We start from the raw sequence: 15346 nt of genomic DNA on the forward strand, positions 1-15346 counted from the left end.
ACTGGCGCTGTAACAGCGTTGCACTAACTGTGCCACTCGGAGAAGATAGGAGTTAGGAGATCTTCAAGAACATTGGCACATCATGGGCTGAAGGGCCTGTTCTGTGCTGTGATGTTCTGACTGGCCTTTGTAAGCCATTCCCCCTGAATGGTGGCATTTTCCACTGTGATTCAGATGTCCAAGTACAGGTACACGATCCTTTATCCAGAACCCTTGGGGGACAGTGTGTTCCGAATTTCGGATTTTTCTGGATTTCAGAAAGCCCACCCGAATTATGCTGTTGTATTCACCCCACCCCCTTCCAGTCACCTGGCCATGTCCCCCTACGGCCATGTCCCCCTACCTCCAGTCCTTCGGCCGTCTACCATAACAGCCGGTCCCTCGGCCACCCGGACGTATCCCCCAACTGCCGGTCCCTCGGCTGTCTCCCCTAATCGCCGGTCCCTCAGGCTGCCTCCCCCGACCGCCAGTCCCCACTTGCCAGACTTTGGAGCTTTCCTGATTTTAGATGTCCGGATAAAGGATCGTGTACCTGTACCATAAGCTTGGCATTAACATTAAAGCATTACAGCACTGTAGAGGCCCTTCAGCCTCCATGTTGTGCCAAACCACATAAAAGTGCTAAATCCTCCCTACCCTATAACCCTCTACTTTCCTTTTGTCCGTGTGCCTATCTACTAGTCTTTTAAAGGCTCCTAATGTTTTAGCTTCGACCACCACTACTGGCAAGGCATTCCAGGCCTCAACAACAATGTGTAAAAAACTTACCCCTGATGTCTCCCCTATATTTCCCTCCCTTAATCTTATACACATGTCCTCTAGCTTTTGCTGTTCCCACCCAAGGAAACAGGTATTTTATAGACCTCAATCAAGTCCCTTCTCATCCTTTTATGTTCCAACAAGAAAAGTTCCAGCTTTGCCAACCTTGCCTTATAAGACGAGCTCTCCAATCCTCACAACATTCTGGTAAATCTCCTCTACACCCTTTCCATAGCCTCCACACCCTTCCGACAATGAGGTGACCAGAACTGGACACAGTACTGCAAATGTGGTCTCACCAGAGACATAAAGCTGCAACACAACTTCTCTACCCTTATACACAATTCCCCTATTAATGAAGCCCAGAATCCCATAAGCTTTTTTAACTCTCCTATCAACCTGAGCAACTACCTTGAGGGATGTATGATCTCTCTGTTCATCCATGCTCTTAATTAACCAACCATTAACCCTGTATCAGCTTTTCAATTTGTCCTGACAAAATGCATCACCTCACACCTCACACTCTCCATATTGAACTCTATTTGCCATTTTTCTGCCTGTCTATGTCCTCTTGTAACCTCTGATAACCTTCAGCTCTATCTACAATTCCTTCAATCTTCGTGTCATCTGCAAACTTACTCACCCCACCTTCGGTATCATCATCCAGATCATTTATAAAAATCACAACGAGCATATGCCTCAATGCAGCATTGAGAGGCCAAGGCATAGCAAAGACCTGGATTGATGCTTGTTGATTAGAACCATAGTGGGGTGAATCTTGCTATTCAGCCTAAACTGGGGTTTTACACATATCAGGAAATGTCTCTGCACACTGGATATGTCAAGTGTCTGTGACCGGAAATCATTCAGGTTGTGGATTTTTGTTTAATTCACATTCAGGACCTGGGTTTTGCCACCAAGACCAGCATTTGTTGTACACCCCTTTGAGACGGTTGCAGTGAATCACTTTCTTGAACTGATCAAGATACTCCAACGGTGCCAGTGGACAGGGAGTTTTGAGATTTAGATCAAGTGGGGATAAGGACAACAGATACCTTTCCAAATCGTGATGGTGTGTGACTTGAGAAAGAACTTACAGTCAGCAGATGTAGGTCATAGAAAGTATCTCATTCAGTTCCTATCTGTCAGATTGGATGCCATGCTGACCTCATTTTACCACCTTTTGTGTTTCAAAGCTTTTCTGTTCCCTCTCATGCTTCATACCTTCCCTTCCTTTTCACTACTATAATCTTCTCCATCTTTCATCCCAGGACTCATTCCATCTATGTTTCTACACACAGGAACATTAGTCCCCTATCCAGCCATGGGCTTTGCTTCTTATTACGCAGAGTTTGGTATAAATAATTCCTGATTTTCCTTCCCAAATGTCCTGAGTATATACAGTATAGGTTTAGACCTCGTGAATCTCTGAACCTCATCTTTAGACCCACAGAACACAAATTCCAGCCCATCTAGTCCATGCCTCACTATTAATCTGCCTAGTCCCATTCTCCTGCACCCAGATCATAGTCCTCCACACATCCTTCCATCCATGTACTATACTATCCAAGTTTATCTCAAAATTGTACCCGGATTCACCACTTAAGTGGGCAGCTCGTTCTACAATCTCACCACTCTCTGTATGAAGAAGAGTGATGCGCCGCAGTGCGACAAACAAACTCAAACTATGAAGGCTGTACTACAGGCTTTAATTAGCTTAAAACTGGCACACAAGGTTCAGGATCCATTCTGGCTCCATGAGCTCTCCTGCCTACACAAGGGCTGGTGTGAGCCTTTATATGGGGCTGGTGATTGGCAGAGAGTAGGTGGAGCCAGTCACCCTGGTTACTTCCCTGCAGGTACAGTGGGTCGTCCCCTGCAGTGCTGTGGTGATATATTTCCTCCATTGTGTATAGTTATTGTAGACCACTGTCCTCTGATAACTCATACCCTATAAAAGTCGAGCCACCTCTTCCTTCCCTCCGTTCCTATACCTGGGCCCAGGCCATTAAAGGCTATCGATTCCTCAGGCTAGTCTTGGTGGTTACTGGTAGTGCCAAACAAGTAGGCCATGTAGGAATGCAGACAGGTAAAGGCAATCACAGGCTGTATCACCACAAGGGGTTTCCCCTTCAGACATTTCCCCTTTCTCCTTTAATCCATGTCCATTTACTCCATCTAATCGCTTCAAAATTTTAAATATCGAATCACGTCATATTCTTCTACACTCCAGGGAATAAAGTCCTGATCTGTTTAACCTTTCCCTGTAACTTTGTTCCTCAAGTCCTGGTAATATCCATGTAAATCTTTTCTCTTTTAACGTTGATGCTACTGGAATTATTTTCACTCTTTATCAGTAATATTAAACTTTAAGATTTGTTGGTGAATTGACTATTTCATTATCTTCTTTCAAATAGCATGAAGCAAAGTAATTATTCCACCCTTTTATCTGGCTTATCCTTTGTTAGTCATGTTCCTACTTTAACATTGTTATTTTATCATTTCTCTTTTATTTCTTGGTGGTTTTAACTTCTCCTATTCTCCTTTTTAACTTTCCTTCCAGGTAAATCATAAATGCTGTGATCATTCACCCCATTTATGAGGCACTCAAGGGGCGGCATGGTTGGTGCGGCAGATAGCACAATGGCTTTACAGCACCAGTGATGGGGTTCGAATGCCGCGCTGTCTGTAAGGAGTTTGCACGTTCTCCCCATGCCTGTGTGGGTTTTCCCTGGGCGGGGCACCAGTTTCCTCTCACCGTTCAAAACGTACTGGGGGTGTGATAGGGCAGCACGGACTCATGGACCCAAATGGCCTGTGTGTCTAAATTTAAAATTTTAATTTATAATTTGCTTACTTACAGCTATTTAGTAAAATACAATTCTATTAAACTCTATTGATCATCCTCTGTGTTTCTGCTCTTAATATTATCAAGATTTCCTCCTCTTAATGCCACTCTTGTTTCCTTGTTAGTTGCTCGTTATCAATCAATTACCTTCATCTTTGCTTTACTTAGTGTTAATCTTAATCCTATTGTTGAGCCTTCCAATGTAACTCTATGATCATCCCTGTCCCATTAGTTCAGCCAGTCACAGGATAGAACTGTGATTCTTCTAAGATTTCTTACACACTGTCTAAGAAAATAAATTTCATATAAATAGTAAAAGTTTAATTCTGGCTTCTCATTTTCCTCCCACTTTATTTGATAATAGTTATTTTATTCTTGTCCCTTCATGATTTGCTAACCTTTAGTCATGTATTCTATTCTGTTTAATTTTCAGAGATTCTGTAACTCTTATTTATTATATCTTTTTCTGCTGCCGTTGGAAAATCTTTAACTCAAGAATTCCAACTTCCTTCCTATTGTCTGTTGTGACCACTTCTATCTGAATGTCATTGCAAATATGAAACTCAATGTCTTCTATGGCGGATTTGACCACCTGAGCGAGAAAGAACCACCACTGTGCATCCCCATATCCCCTGATGATCCCTTCCTCTCCATATCCAAGGATGACATGTGGGCTGCCTCCAGGAGAGTGATTCCGAGAAAAGCATCCAGTCCGGATGCTTAAGTAATTAAAAACCTGTGCTGACCATCTTACCAACGTATTTACAGAGATCTTCAACATCTCGCTCTGGCAGGGCAAGGCACACACCTGTTTCAAACCGGCATCATTCAGACCACAAGATCACAAAATATAAGAGCAGAAGTAGGTCAATTGGCCTGTCAGGACTTCTCTGCTGAGCTGATCCTTATCACTGGCCCCACTCCCCGGCCCCCTCCCCGTTGCCCTGACTAATCAAATGCCTGTCAATTTCTATCTTAAATACACCCAATGACCATGCTTCCATTGCCGCCTGTGGCAACACATTCCTCATACCCATGACCCTCTGGCTAAATATATTTCTTTGCATTTCTGTTTTAAATTAATGCATTTTTTCCTGAAATTGTGGCCTCCTGTCTTACCATGGTAAATTACTTTGTCACATTCATTTTGTCCAGGCCGTTCAGCATTTGAAATGTCTCAAGGAGGTTCCCTTTCATCCTTCTATACTCCAACAAGTACACTCCGACAAACATTCCTCATATGCTAACCCTTTCATTCATGGTATCATTCTAGTAAATCTTCTCTGAACCCTCTCCAATACTAGCACATTCTTTCTCAAAAAAGGCACCCAAACCTGCACCAAGCGAGGTCTCACCAGGGCCCTAGAGAGTCTCAACATTACATCCCTGCTCTTGGATGCTATCCCTCCAGAGATTAATGTCAACATTGCATTCGCTTTCTTCACTCCCAGTTCAACCTGGAGGTTAACCTTTAGTATATCCTGCACGAGGTCTCCCAAGAAGAATGCGGTGACCCGCCTAAATGACTATCAACCAGTGGCACTCACATCAATAGAGATGAAGTGCTTTGAAAAGCTGGGGTTGAAGCATATCACTCTTGTCTGAACAGTGTCATGGATACATTCCAGTTCACCTATCGTAGTAACAGGTCTATAGTGGATGCCATCTTATTGGCTCGACACAAAGCCCTGGAACACCTGGACAGCAAAGGTTCTCTTTTTTGATTACAATTTTACATTTAACACAATCATCCCCCAAAAACTGTTCAGCAAATTCCAAGACCTGGGACTCAACACCTCCACCATGTAATTGGATCCTGGATTTCCTCACCTCCAGACCATAATCAGTGAGGACTGGTAATTACATCTCCTCCACAATCTCCATTAGTGCTTCATTTTTAGACCCTTGCTCTATTCACTTTGGACACTAAGTTCTATATTCACCCATGTTAGAAATTTAAAATCATACATTACATTAATAAATCTCAACTGGGCTGCTTTATAAAATTGGGGAGCTGTAAACCTCCTAAATCATATTTCCACATTAATTTTTCTAAAGATACTCTTGCCACTTTCCCTTTCCATAAAAATTTTGTAACACAAGCATTTAATTCCTTAAAATGTTTTTGAGGAATTGCAATTAGAATTAATTGAATTAAATATGGTATTCAAGGAAAAATATTCTTTCTTCTTTGGCTTGGCTTCGCGGACGAAGATTTATGGAGGGGGTAAAAAGTCCACGTCAGCTGCAGGCTCGTTTGTGGCTGACCAGTCCGATGCGGGACAGGCAGACACGATTGCAGCGGTTGCAAGGGAAAATTGGTTGGTTGGGGTTGGGTGTTGGGTTTTTCCTCCTTTGCCTTTTGTCAGTGAGGTGGGCTCTGCGGTCTTCTTCAAAGGAGGCTGCTGCCCGCCAAACTGTGAGGCGCCAAGATGCACGGTTTGAGGCGTTATCAGCCCACTGGCGGTGGTCAATGTGGCAGGCACCAAGAGATTTCTTTAGGCAGTCCTTGTACCTTTTCTTTGGTGCACCTCTGTCACGGTGGCCAGTGGAGAGCTCGCCATATAATACGATCTTGGGAAGGCGATGGTCCTCCATTCTGGAGACGTGACCCATCCAGCGCAGCTGGATCTTCAGCAGCGTGGACTCGATGCTGTCGACCTCTGCCATCTCGAGTACCTCGACGTTAGGGGTGTGAGCGCTCCAATGGATGTTGAGGATGGAGCGGAGACAACGCTGGTGGAAGCGTTCTAGGAGCCGTAGGTGGTGCCGGTAGAGGACACATGATTCGGAGCCGAACAGGAGTGTGGGTATGACAACGGCTCTGTATACGCTTATCTTTGTGAGGTTTTTCAGTTGGTTGTTTTTCCAGACTCTTTTGTGTAGTCTTCCAAAGGCGCTATTTGCCTTGGCGAGTCTGTTGTCTATCTCATTGTCGATCCTTGCATCTGATGAAATGGTGCAGCCGAGATAGGTAAACTGGTTGACCGTTTTGAGTTTTGTGTGCCCGATGGAGATGTGGGGGGGCTGGTAGTCATGGTGGGGAGCTGGCTGATGGAGGACCTCAGTTTTCTTCAGGCTGACTTCCAGGCCAAACATTTTGGCAGTTTCCGCAAAGCAGGACGTCAAGCGCTGAAGAGCTGGCTCTGAATGGGCAACTAAAGCGGCATCATCTGCAAAGAGTAGTTCACGGACAAGTTTCTCTTGTGTCTTGGTGTGAGCTTGCAGGCGCCTCAGATTGAAGAGACTGCCATCCGTGCGGTACCGGATGTAAACAGCGTCTTCATTGTTGGGGTCTTTCATGGCTTGGTTCAGCATCATGCTGAAGAAGATTGAAAAGAGGGTTGGTGCGAGAACACAGCCTTGCTTCACGCCATTGTTAATGGAGAAGGGTTCAGAGAGCTCATTGCTGTATCTGACCCGACCTTGTTGGTTTTCGTGCAGTTGGATAATCATGTTGAGGAACTTTGGGGGACATCCGATGCGCTCTAGTATTTGCCAAAGCCCTTTCCTGCTCACGGTGTCGAAGGCTTTGGTGAGGTCAACAAAGGTGATGTAGAGTCCTTTGTTTTGTTCTCTACACTTTTCTTGGAGCTGTCTGAGGGCAAAGACCATGTCAGTGGTTCCTCTGTTAGCGCGAAAGCCGCACTGTGATTCTGGGAGAATATTCTCAGCGACACTAGGTATTATTCTATTTAGTAGAATCCTAGCGAAGATTTTGCCTGCAATGGAGAGCAACGTGATTCCCCTGTAGTTTGAGCAGTCTGATTTCTCGCCTTTGTTTTTGTACAGGGTGATGATGGTGGCATCACGAAGATCCTGAGGCAGTTTACCTTGGTCCCAACAAAGCTTGAAAAACTCATGCAGTTTGGCATGCAGAGTTTTGCCGCCAGCCTTCCAGACTTCTGGGGGGATTCCATCCATACCTGCTGCTTTGCCACTTTTCAGTTGTTCGATTGCCTTATATGTCTCATCCAGGGTGGGAACCTCATCCAGCTCTAGTCTTAGGGGCTGTTGAGGGAGCTGGAGCAGGGCGGAATCTTGGACTGAGCGGTTGGTACTGAAAAGAGATTGGAAGTGTTCTGACCATCGGTTGAGGATGGAGATCTTGTCGCTGAGGAGGACTTTGCCGTCTGAGCTGCGCAGCGGGCTTTGGACTTGGGGTGAGGGGCCGTACACAGCCTTTAGAGCCTCGTAGAAACCCCTGAAGTCGCCAATGTCCGCGCTGAGCTGTGTTCGTTTGGCGAGGCTAGTCCACCACTCATTTTGGATCTCCCGGAGTTTGCGCTGAAGATGGCTGCATGCGCGACGGAAGGCTTGTTTCTTCTCTGGACAGGACGGCTTTGTAAGGTGAGCCTGGTGGGCAGCTTGCTTCTTTGCCAGCAGCTCCTGGATTTCCTGGCTCGACGTTGCAACCCGCCTCACGGACCCGTCCCCTGAAACCCTCTGGGATCAGTTGAAGACTACCATACTGCAATCCACTGAAGAGGTACTGGGCTTCTCCTCCAGGAAAAACAAGGACTGGTTTGACGAGGAAAAATATTAGTCTTAACACAATTTACTGTACCTGTTAAAGTAATGGGTAACATCTTTCCAAATCTTTTATCTCTTAAATTGGAAGTAATTTTCTCAAGTGGTAACTCCAAACTTCCGCATGCCATTCTCCATTCCCAAATCTGTATCCGATTTCCATGTTATAGCAAAATATTTTCTAGCTATTGCCAAAGCAATTTGAACAAATTTCACTTGATACATATTCCATTTTCATTTAGGTTTCATCCCTCAAATATTGCCCAATAAAAATAATATTGGATCCTGTGGGAATTTAACACCCATTGTTCATTCTAATAAATTGTCAATTTCCAAATAAAAAGTATTAATCTTAGGACACTGCCAAGTTGAATGCAAAAATGCACCAAATTCTTCTCCACACCTGAAGCATAAATCCAAAAAAAACTCTGGTTCAATTTATTTAGGTTCTGTGGTGTCAAATATAACTGATGAACAAAATTATATTGTACCAACCTACACCACATGTTTATTGTGGTTTTCAAACTTCCTCTTCTCAACTCAATCCAATTGCGCTTGTCTATTTGCTTATTCCATTCTACTTCTCATCTTTGTCTTGAATTATGAACCCCTACTTTCTGGAATGGAGTTAATTGTGACAGCAGCATGGTTAATGTATCATTTAGTGCCACGCTGTTACAGCGCCAGCGACTGGGGTTCAAATTTAAATTTACATTTTGTAATTTACGGGAATTACTTGATTAAAGTAAACTTTACATAATTAAAGACTAAAATACTGATATTGTTTTCAAATTACTTTATACTTGGTGTGTTTGTCTTTTAAATGGTGTATTCTTAATGAAGTGTATTTATTTTTTTTATTTAAATTTAGATGTACAGCACTGTTACAGATCCTTTCAGCCCTTGAGTCTGTGCCACCCAATTACACCCAAATGGCCTACACCCCCGGTGCGTTTTGAATGGTGGAAGGAAACCGGAGCACCTGGGGAAAACCCACACAGATACAGGGAGGACATGCAAACTCCGTTCAGACAGGGCGGCATTCAAGCCCAGGTCCTGATCACTGATACTGCAACAGAGTTAAGGCATTGGAAAAGTGAGCCTTAGTCAACAGGAAGATCGCATTTCCAGCATCCACAAAGGTGCTGGATAACGGGGATTTTACTGTATTAGGTTTAATGTGCCCCTTTCACAGTACTATCTGAGGCATCCAGATGGTTGATGAGCGTGGGTTTTTAAGGTGGTTGCAGTCCCCTTCTCTTTCCTTCGCTCCTGCCATCTTTCCATAGATTATTGTTCTGGTTCTTTTTGTTTTTAATGAAAAGAATATTGTACATTTTTTCTGATGTATCATTCTTTTCTCTTTTTTGTTTGGGTATCAAAGAGCAATTAAAGAAAGTTTACAAGTCCATCTTTTTCTCTGGACTGACCAATTGCAGATATGTTAACACAGACATTTTGGCAATAAATTCCCTTCATAAAACCTTGAACCCAGGAGTTCCCATTATCTTTTTAGAACTGATAGCAAGTTTTCATGAGTGAGATCACAAGCACACTTCTCTTTTCAAAGAGGAAGGATTTTATCCATCCAGTTACACCCCCTGCAACACATTTTATTGCATTGCTTCATGTCAGTTAACATTTGTGTCTTGCAGAGCAATTGCAATATAATCAAAAAAAGCACTGCCTAATCTTTGTTTGACGTTTGTTTCCAGCTTGAAGAGAATTAATTACATTTCCTTTAACTTTCGGTTTCACATGTGGGTCAAAAGGCACCGTATCTGATTTTCTTTTGCACTGATTTTACATTCGCTGAACATATATTCCAAGCAGCTCAGAAATCCTGAATAAGCAGTGATGCAGAGGACTGTGTATATAGACTGAGGATGAAATCCACTCATTTACCCACAGCACTTACCTCTCCCTGATGTTGAAACCAAAAAGACTGATGTAAACACGACGTGTCCCATGACACTTAAAAACGATTCCGATTCATGCTCTTTCCTTTTGGTCTGCATTTTCTTCTTTCACTCTCTCTTCTCTCACACACTTTTCTCCTTAACTCAACTTTCTTTTATTTCCAACACCTGGTGCTTGTGTTATATCCAAGTTTCTCCAGACTCCTGGATTTCAAGCCTTGGCAAGTCATTTTTGCCTGCTCTTCATAGCTCTAAACCACCCTGACTGCGAAATTTAAAATAAGCCCGCATTGCTGATGTAGGAGGATGTTTTGCAGAAGCCTCCAGGGAACAAAAGGTATTCTCATTTCAGTGAGAAATAGTGTGGCGTCATAATCAATTCACCAACAATTATATATATATAATTTAATTGGCAAATGTCACAGGTTCCAGTTTGGTGATGTGTATTATAATAAAGTGTCTGACGTCATTAAGACACCCAAATGTATTCAGCATGCAGTTAATGATGAAAAAAAAAGTGAAGGCTAATGCTTCATGTTAATCAAAACTTTAAAAAGTCACAGAGGTTGACAACAGGATTGAAGGTACTCTGGATGGGAACTTTGATATCCAGCCCCAAATAGCGGTGGTCAAGTCGAACCATTGTCCTGAGAGGTGTATTCACTGATGGTGATATAAATGTGGAGCTCTTGTATCCATTAAGCTTTGTAAATAACACTTACAAACAGCAGCAATATCCAAGGAGCATGACAATGGGCAAGAGGCAACTTAAAACTTACTGATGCTGCAGGAAAGTCCTCATCAACTAGGCAGTGGTTCCACCCATTGGAGGATGCTTTTAAAGCTTGGCACTAACAACAGCTTGTGGAAGTAAATCAACCCAGAAAGCTCAGCTGCCTGCATTGGACCTGCATCCATTTGCAAAGGTCTAATTACTTTATGGGCCTGATACATCCAGTCGTGAGTGGTGGTGAATAATTAAACAGGTAATGCTTAACTGTTTTAAAGGACATCAACATCAGATTACTATTTATCAAATACAGCCCTGCTTTCAGCACAGTCATATCCAACTAATCCCCAAGCTACTCAGCACCCCTCTCTGCAACTAGATCCATGACCTTCTATCCCACAGGCCACAATCAATGAGGAGTGGTGACACCGGGGACCCACAAGGTCATGTACCCAGTCCCCCGACTATACTCTCTGTGCATCTATAACTGCCTGCCCAAACACCACTCCTATTCCATCTCTGAATTTGTGGATGACGGTCGGCAGAATCTCTAACAGAGACAGAGTTCTGAAGAGAGATAGAGGGAGTTTGTGGCTTGGTGTCTGGACAACCCCTTCCTCAATGGCAGCAAGGCCATGGAGCTTGTTATAAATATCCAGAAGAGGGGTGGAGCTCACTCCCCATTCTGAGGTGGAGAGAGGTAAGCATCTCCAGTGACTTGCCCTGGACCTCTCACATCGACACAATGGCCAAGAAAGCACACCCGTGTCTCCACTTCGTCCTAAGCTTGAGGGAGTTTGGTGTGTCACCTGCACCCCGCAACTGCTTCTACCATTGAAAGCATCCTATTGGATGCATTACTGCACAGTACGGGAACTGCTCCATCTAAGTCTGCAAGAAACTGCAGAGGCCATTATACACAAGCCCCTCCCTTTCATCAACTCCATCTATAATTCCTGCTACCTTGGAAAAAGCAGCCAGCACATGAAAAGACTCATCTACCCCGGTCCCGCTCGCTTCATCTCCCCTTTCTGTTGGGAAGAAGATAACGTGTATGAGATAAGGCACCACCAGATTCAAGGGGAGATTGTTTCCCACCATTATCAGACTCTGGAATGATCCCCAAAATAGTAAAATTAAGCTCCTTTTGCTCTCTACCAATTGATCTCTCTCTCTCTATAAATCTGCACTTTTGCACTGAATTGTACCCCTTGTCCTATGAATAAGGTGCCCACTGATCTGATCACTAAATGTCCTGTTACAAGCCGAGAGGACCCATAAACCCAGCAGCAGTAGATATTCGCCAAGACAAATGGTTACTTAAACATTTCTATATACTCTGTCACAGTCCTCTATCACAGCATCACTTGTACATGTGACAATAAATTTAATCTTGAACATCTTGGAAGAAGAGGGCTCCAAGAACATCTCCTTTCTGGTCAACAGTCGGGCTCAGACTATGAGTGACAAAGGAAAACTTGAAGCATTTGCAACGACGTTCAGATAGAAGTGGTCACAACAGATAAAACACTTCAATTTTCTTCCGAATTCCTGCCATTACTGAATGCGATTCACTCCACATGATAACAGGAAATGTTGGGCAGCAATGGATACTGCAAAGTCTCAGGGGTCATCCTGGTTGCAGTGCTGAAGATTATGCACTGAGCCAACCTGTTCCAGTACACACAGTACTGGCATCTACTCAGCAATGAAGAAAATTATCCATAAAGAGCAGGACAAATCCAATTCAGAGAATTACTATTCTTAACAAAGTTAGCACAACGCTACTGTAGTGCCAGCGACGCAGGTTTGAATCCTTCATTGACCGCAAGGAGTTTGTAGGTTCTCCCCGTGTCTTCGTGGGCTTCCTCCAAGTGCTCTGGTTTTCTCCCATGTTCCAAAGACGTATGGGGTGTATATGTTCATTGGTCGCATGAGAGTATTTGGGCAGTGCAGGATCATGGGCCGGAATAGCCTGTTGCCATGCTGTATCTCCGAATGTAAAAAAAGATAAAATGGTTCATGGATAGAAATCCTCCTTGCCTCCAAGCCAAATGGATTAACAACTTTATTGGGTGTTACCATTTTCAAGGATCTGTGGAATGTAACCTATCTTATGAGATCAGTGGTATTGAATGATCAGTGAACTTCCTGAGCCTCCTTCATTTTGTCCCTACTAGCCCACAGGTACCTATGAAACCAACATAACCTGTTGGTGCCCCACTGAACCCATTTATAGACCACACATGACCAGGCTTCAGAAAGACATCTCTGGCATTAACGCCTCTGTGATCTTCTTCCATTCTGCCACCCCTGAGTCATGTTACAGGAAACAAAAATAAAATGAACCCTCGCCTTCCCCCACCATGGCTGATCTACCCTAGTCGTCAGGCTTGTGAAGCCATCGATTCCCTGTTCTTTTTAATTATTGATATATGTTATTTTTCAATCTCTCCACTGATCCTGCTCCATTACCCTCTCAAGTGGAGAGCTCCAGAGATGTACTACCCTCTATGACAAGTTGTTTCTCACTTTTAAATGACTGACACAGAATCTTGTGACTAAATTCCAAAGAATGTGGATCAAATTTCTTTTGGCACTTGTAATAGGACAGTCATCATTTCCAAGGAATTAGCCCAGTGAAACCTCTGCATTAAGTGAAACAGCACCACAACAATGAACCAAACATCTCCCTTCTTGGCTGCATGAAGAGCGAGTGGCATTTATGTAACATGCTTGACACAGGGCAAGATGTTGGTGCAGTTTTACAGAGTCGTCACGCCAATTCACAGTGGGCTATTAAATGAGGGGAGAGGTGGAAGGGTGGGGGAATTTGAGAAGATGGAGAGTTTTGAAGAGAAGAAATATGTCCTGAGAAGCATAGTGCTGGGTGAAACAGCCCCATCCGCCCTTGGGATTTATTTGCTCCCAACCATGTTTTTGTTGCATGCCCTCATCCTGATTTGCAAGCTGCTGGTGTACATTTCACAATGATGGTATTATTACTCTTTAAATGCCAGTTATTATGATCTATCCAGCCAGTTGATGAGCTGACAAATCATCATCAGTCAGCCCATATTTGGCATCTGGTGTACAGTTCACTCACCACATTACAGAAAGGATACAGTGGGATTGAAATAGATGAGTGGTTTTCGTTACAAAGACAGGTTGGATCATGTTCTCATTGGAGAGTAGGAGGTGAAAGAGTGACCTCATTGGGGTGTGTTACATCATGAGGGGTATAGGTAGGGTTGATTTTAAATTAAATTTAAATTTAGACATATAGCAGGCCATTTTGGACCACGAGTCCATAGCTGCCCAATTTACACCCAATCAACCTACAACCTCCAGTACACTTTGGAGGGTGGGAGGAAACTGGAGCCCCCAGAGAAACCCACACAGACATGAAAAGAACGTACAAGCTCCTTAAAGACAGTGCAGGATTCGAAACCAATCCCATTGCTGGGGCTGGCTGCCAGTCTTTTTCTCATAGTAGTGGAATCTAAACCTAAAGGATACAAGTTTAATGTGGGAGGTGGAGGGAGCATCAATTTTAACATTTAATAGGGTGGATAGGAAAAGGTTTAAGGGATATGGGCCTAATGGAGGCAAATAGGATCAGCAGAAATTGCCATCATCATCAGTGTGGATGAGGGGATGAAGGGCCTGCTTTTGTAATGTGTGACACCATAGTTTCACCTGGAGGCCCACTCCTCTCCACTGTTCTTCCCACTCAATCACTTTGCTGTGTCCCTTCTTTGGGCACATATAATGATATCATATTAGAGTACAACTCTGATAATCCAAAATCCTCAGTTATCCAAACTTATTTTGGACCCAGAAGTGATGTCTGTTCAGCTCTGAATTTTTTTTCAGATAAATGAGGATTTCAGAAAAATCAGAAATCCTCATTTATACGAAAAATTTCAAAGCCAAAATTTTGCCTCCGAACATTTTCGGATAAATGAGGATATCCAAAAAATTTTTCATAGATGAACTGATGTCACAGGTTGAATAAAAGTTTAGAATCTTGGAAAAACCTCTGAGAAGAATTTTGAATTTTTGATGTTGGATTCCATCTTAATTTGTTCCTGTTGGTTTTTTTTGTGAGAATTAAACATTATTTCATCCTTTAAAAGCCTTGTTGTTGTTTAAATGCTGTTACAAGTAATTTGCTGTTGCTACTGGGCTGTTTTATAAAAATGACCATTTCCTGAAAAAATGCTTATCCAAAATAGGCCCAGTCCCGACGATTTTGGATAATCAGAATAGTACTGTATTTCCCTAAGTGGGATTGGCTCAATATCTGCAAATTGGTTAAGTCTGATCAGTCAGGATTTATTAAAAAATAGACCATCATCAGATTATATTGGCAGATTATTTACTATATTACATTTAGCCAAGACAAAGGTGGACCCAAGTGAAGCAGTGGCTTTGGATGTTGAAAAAGCTTTGGATAGGCTTGAATGGGATTTCTTATTTAAAACAATGGAGAAATTTGGTTTAGGCCAAATATTTATTTATTTGGTAAGAGCACTTTACTATCAGTCAAAAGCTAAA

The 15346-nt window shown here is 43.1% G+C and overlaps 1 protein-coding gene across 2 annotated transcripts in view; it reads right to left on the reverse strand.

Moving 5' to 3' along the window:
• crfb16 (cytokine receptor family member B16) overlaps positions 1 to 13935 on the reverse strand; it is a 57817-nt gene extending 43882 nt beyond the window's left edge. Inside the window, exon 1 of one of the 2 annotated variants that reach the window (XM_069896339.1) lies at positions 13893 to 13935. Coding sequence is in view for 1 of the 2 variants with exons in the window: in XM_069896338.1 (XP_069752439.1) it covers positions 10056 to 10155 (100 nt within the window). In the remaining variant the exon portion in view is untranslated. Of the gene's footprint in view, positions 1 to 10055; positions 10371 to 13892 lie in introns of those variants that run through there. The other variant, XM_069896338.1, reaches the window with a different exon arrangement.
• Between the last annotated feature and the right edge of the window lie 1411 nt (positions 13936 to 15346).

This window comes from Narcine bancroftii, chromosome 9, assembly GCF_036971445.1.
Source record: "Narcine bancroftii isolate sNarBan1 chromosome 9, sNarBan1.hap1, whole genome shotgun sequence".
NCBI classification, from domain to species: domain Eukaryota; kingdom Metazoa; phylum Chordata; class Chondrichthyes; order Torpediniformes; family Narcinidae; genus Narcine; species Narcine bancroftii.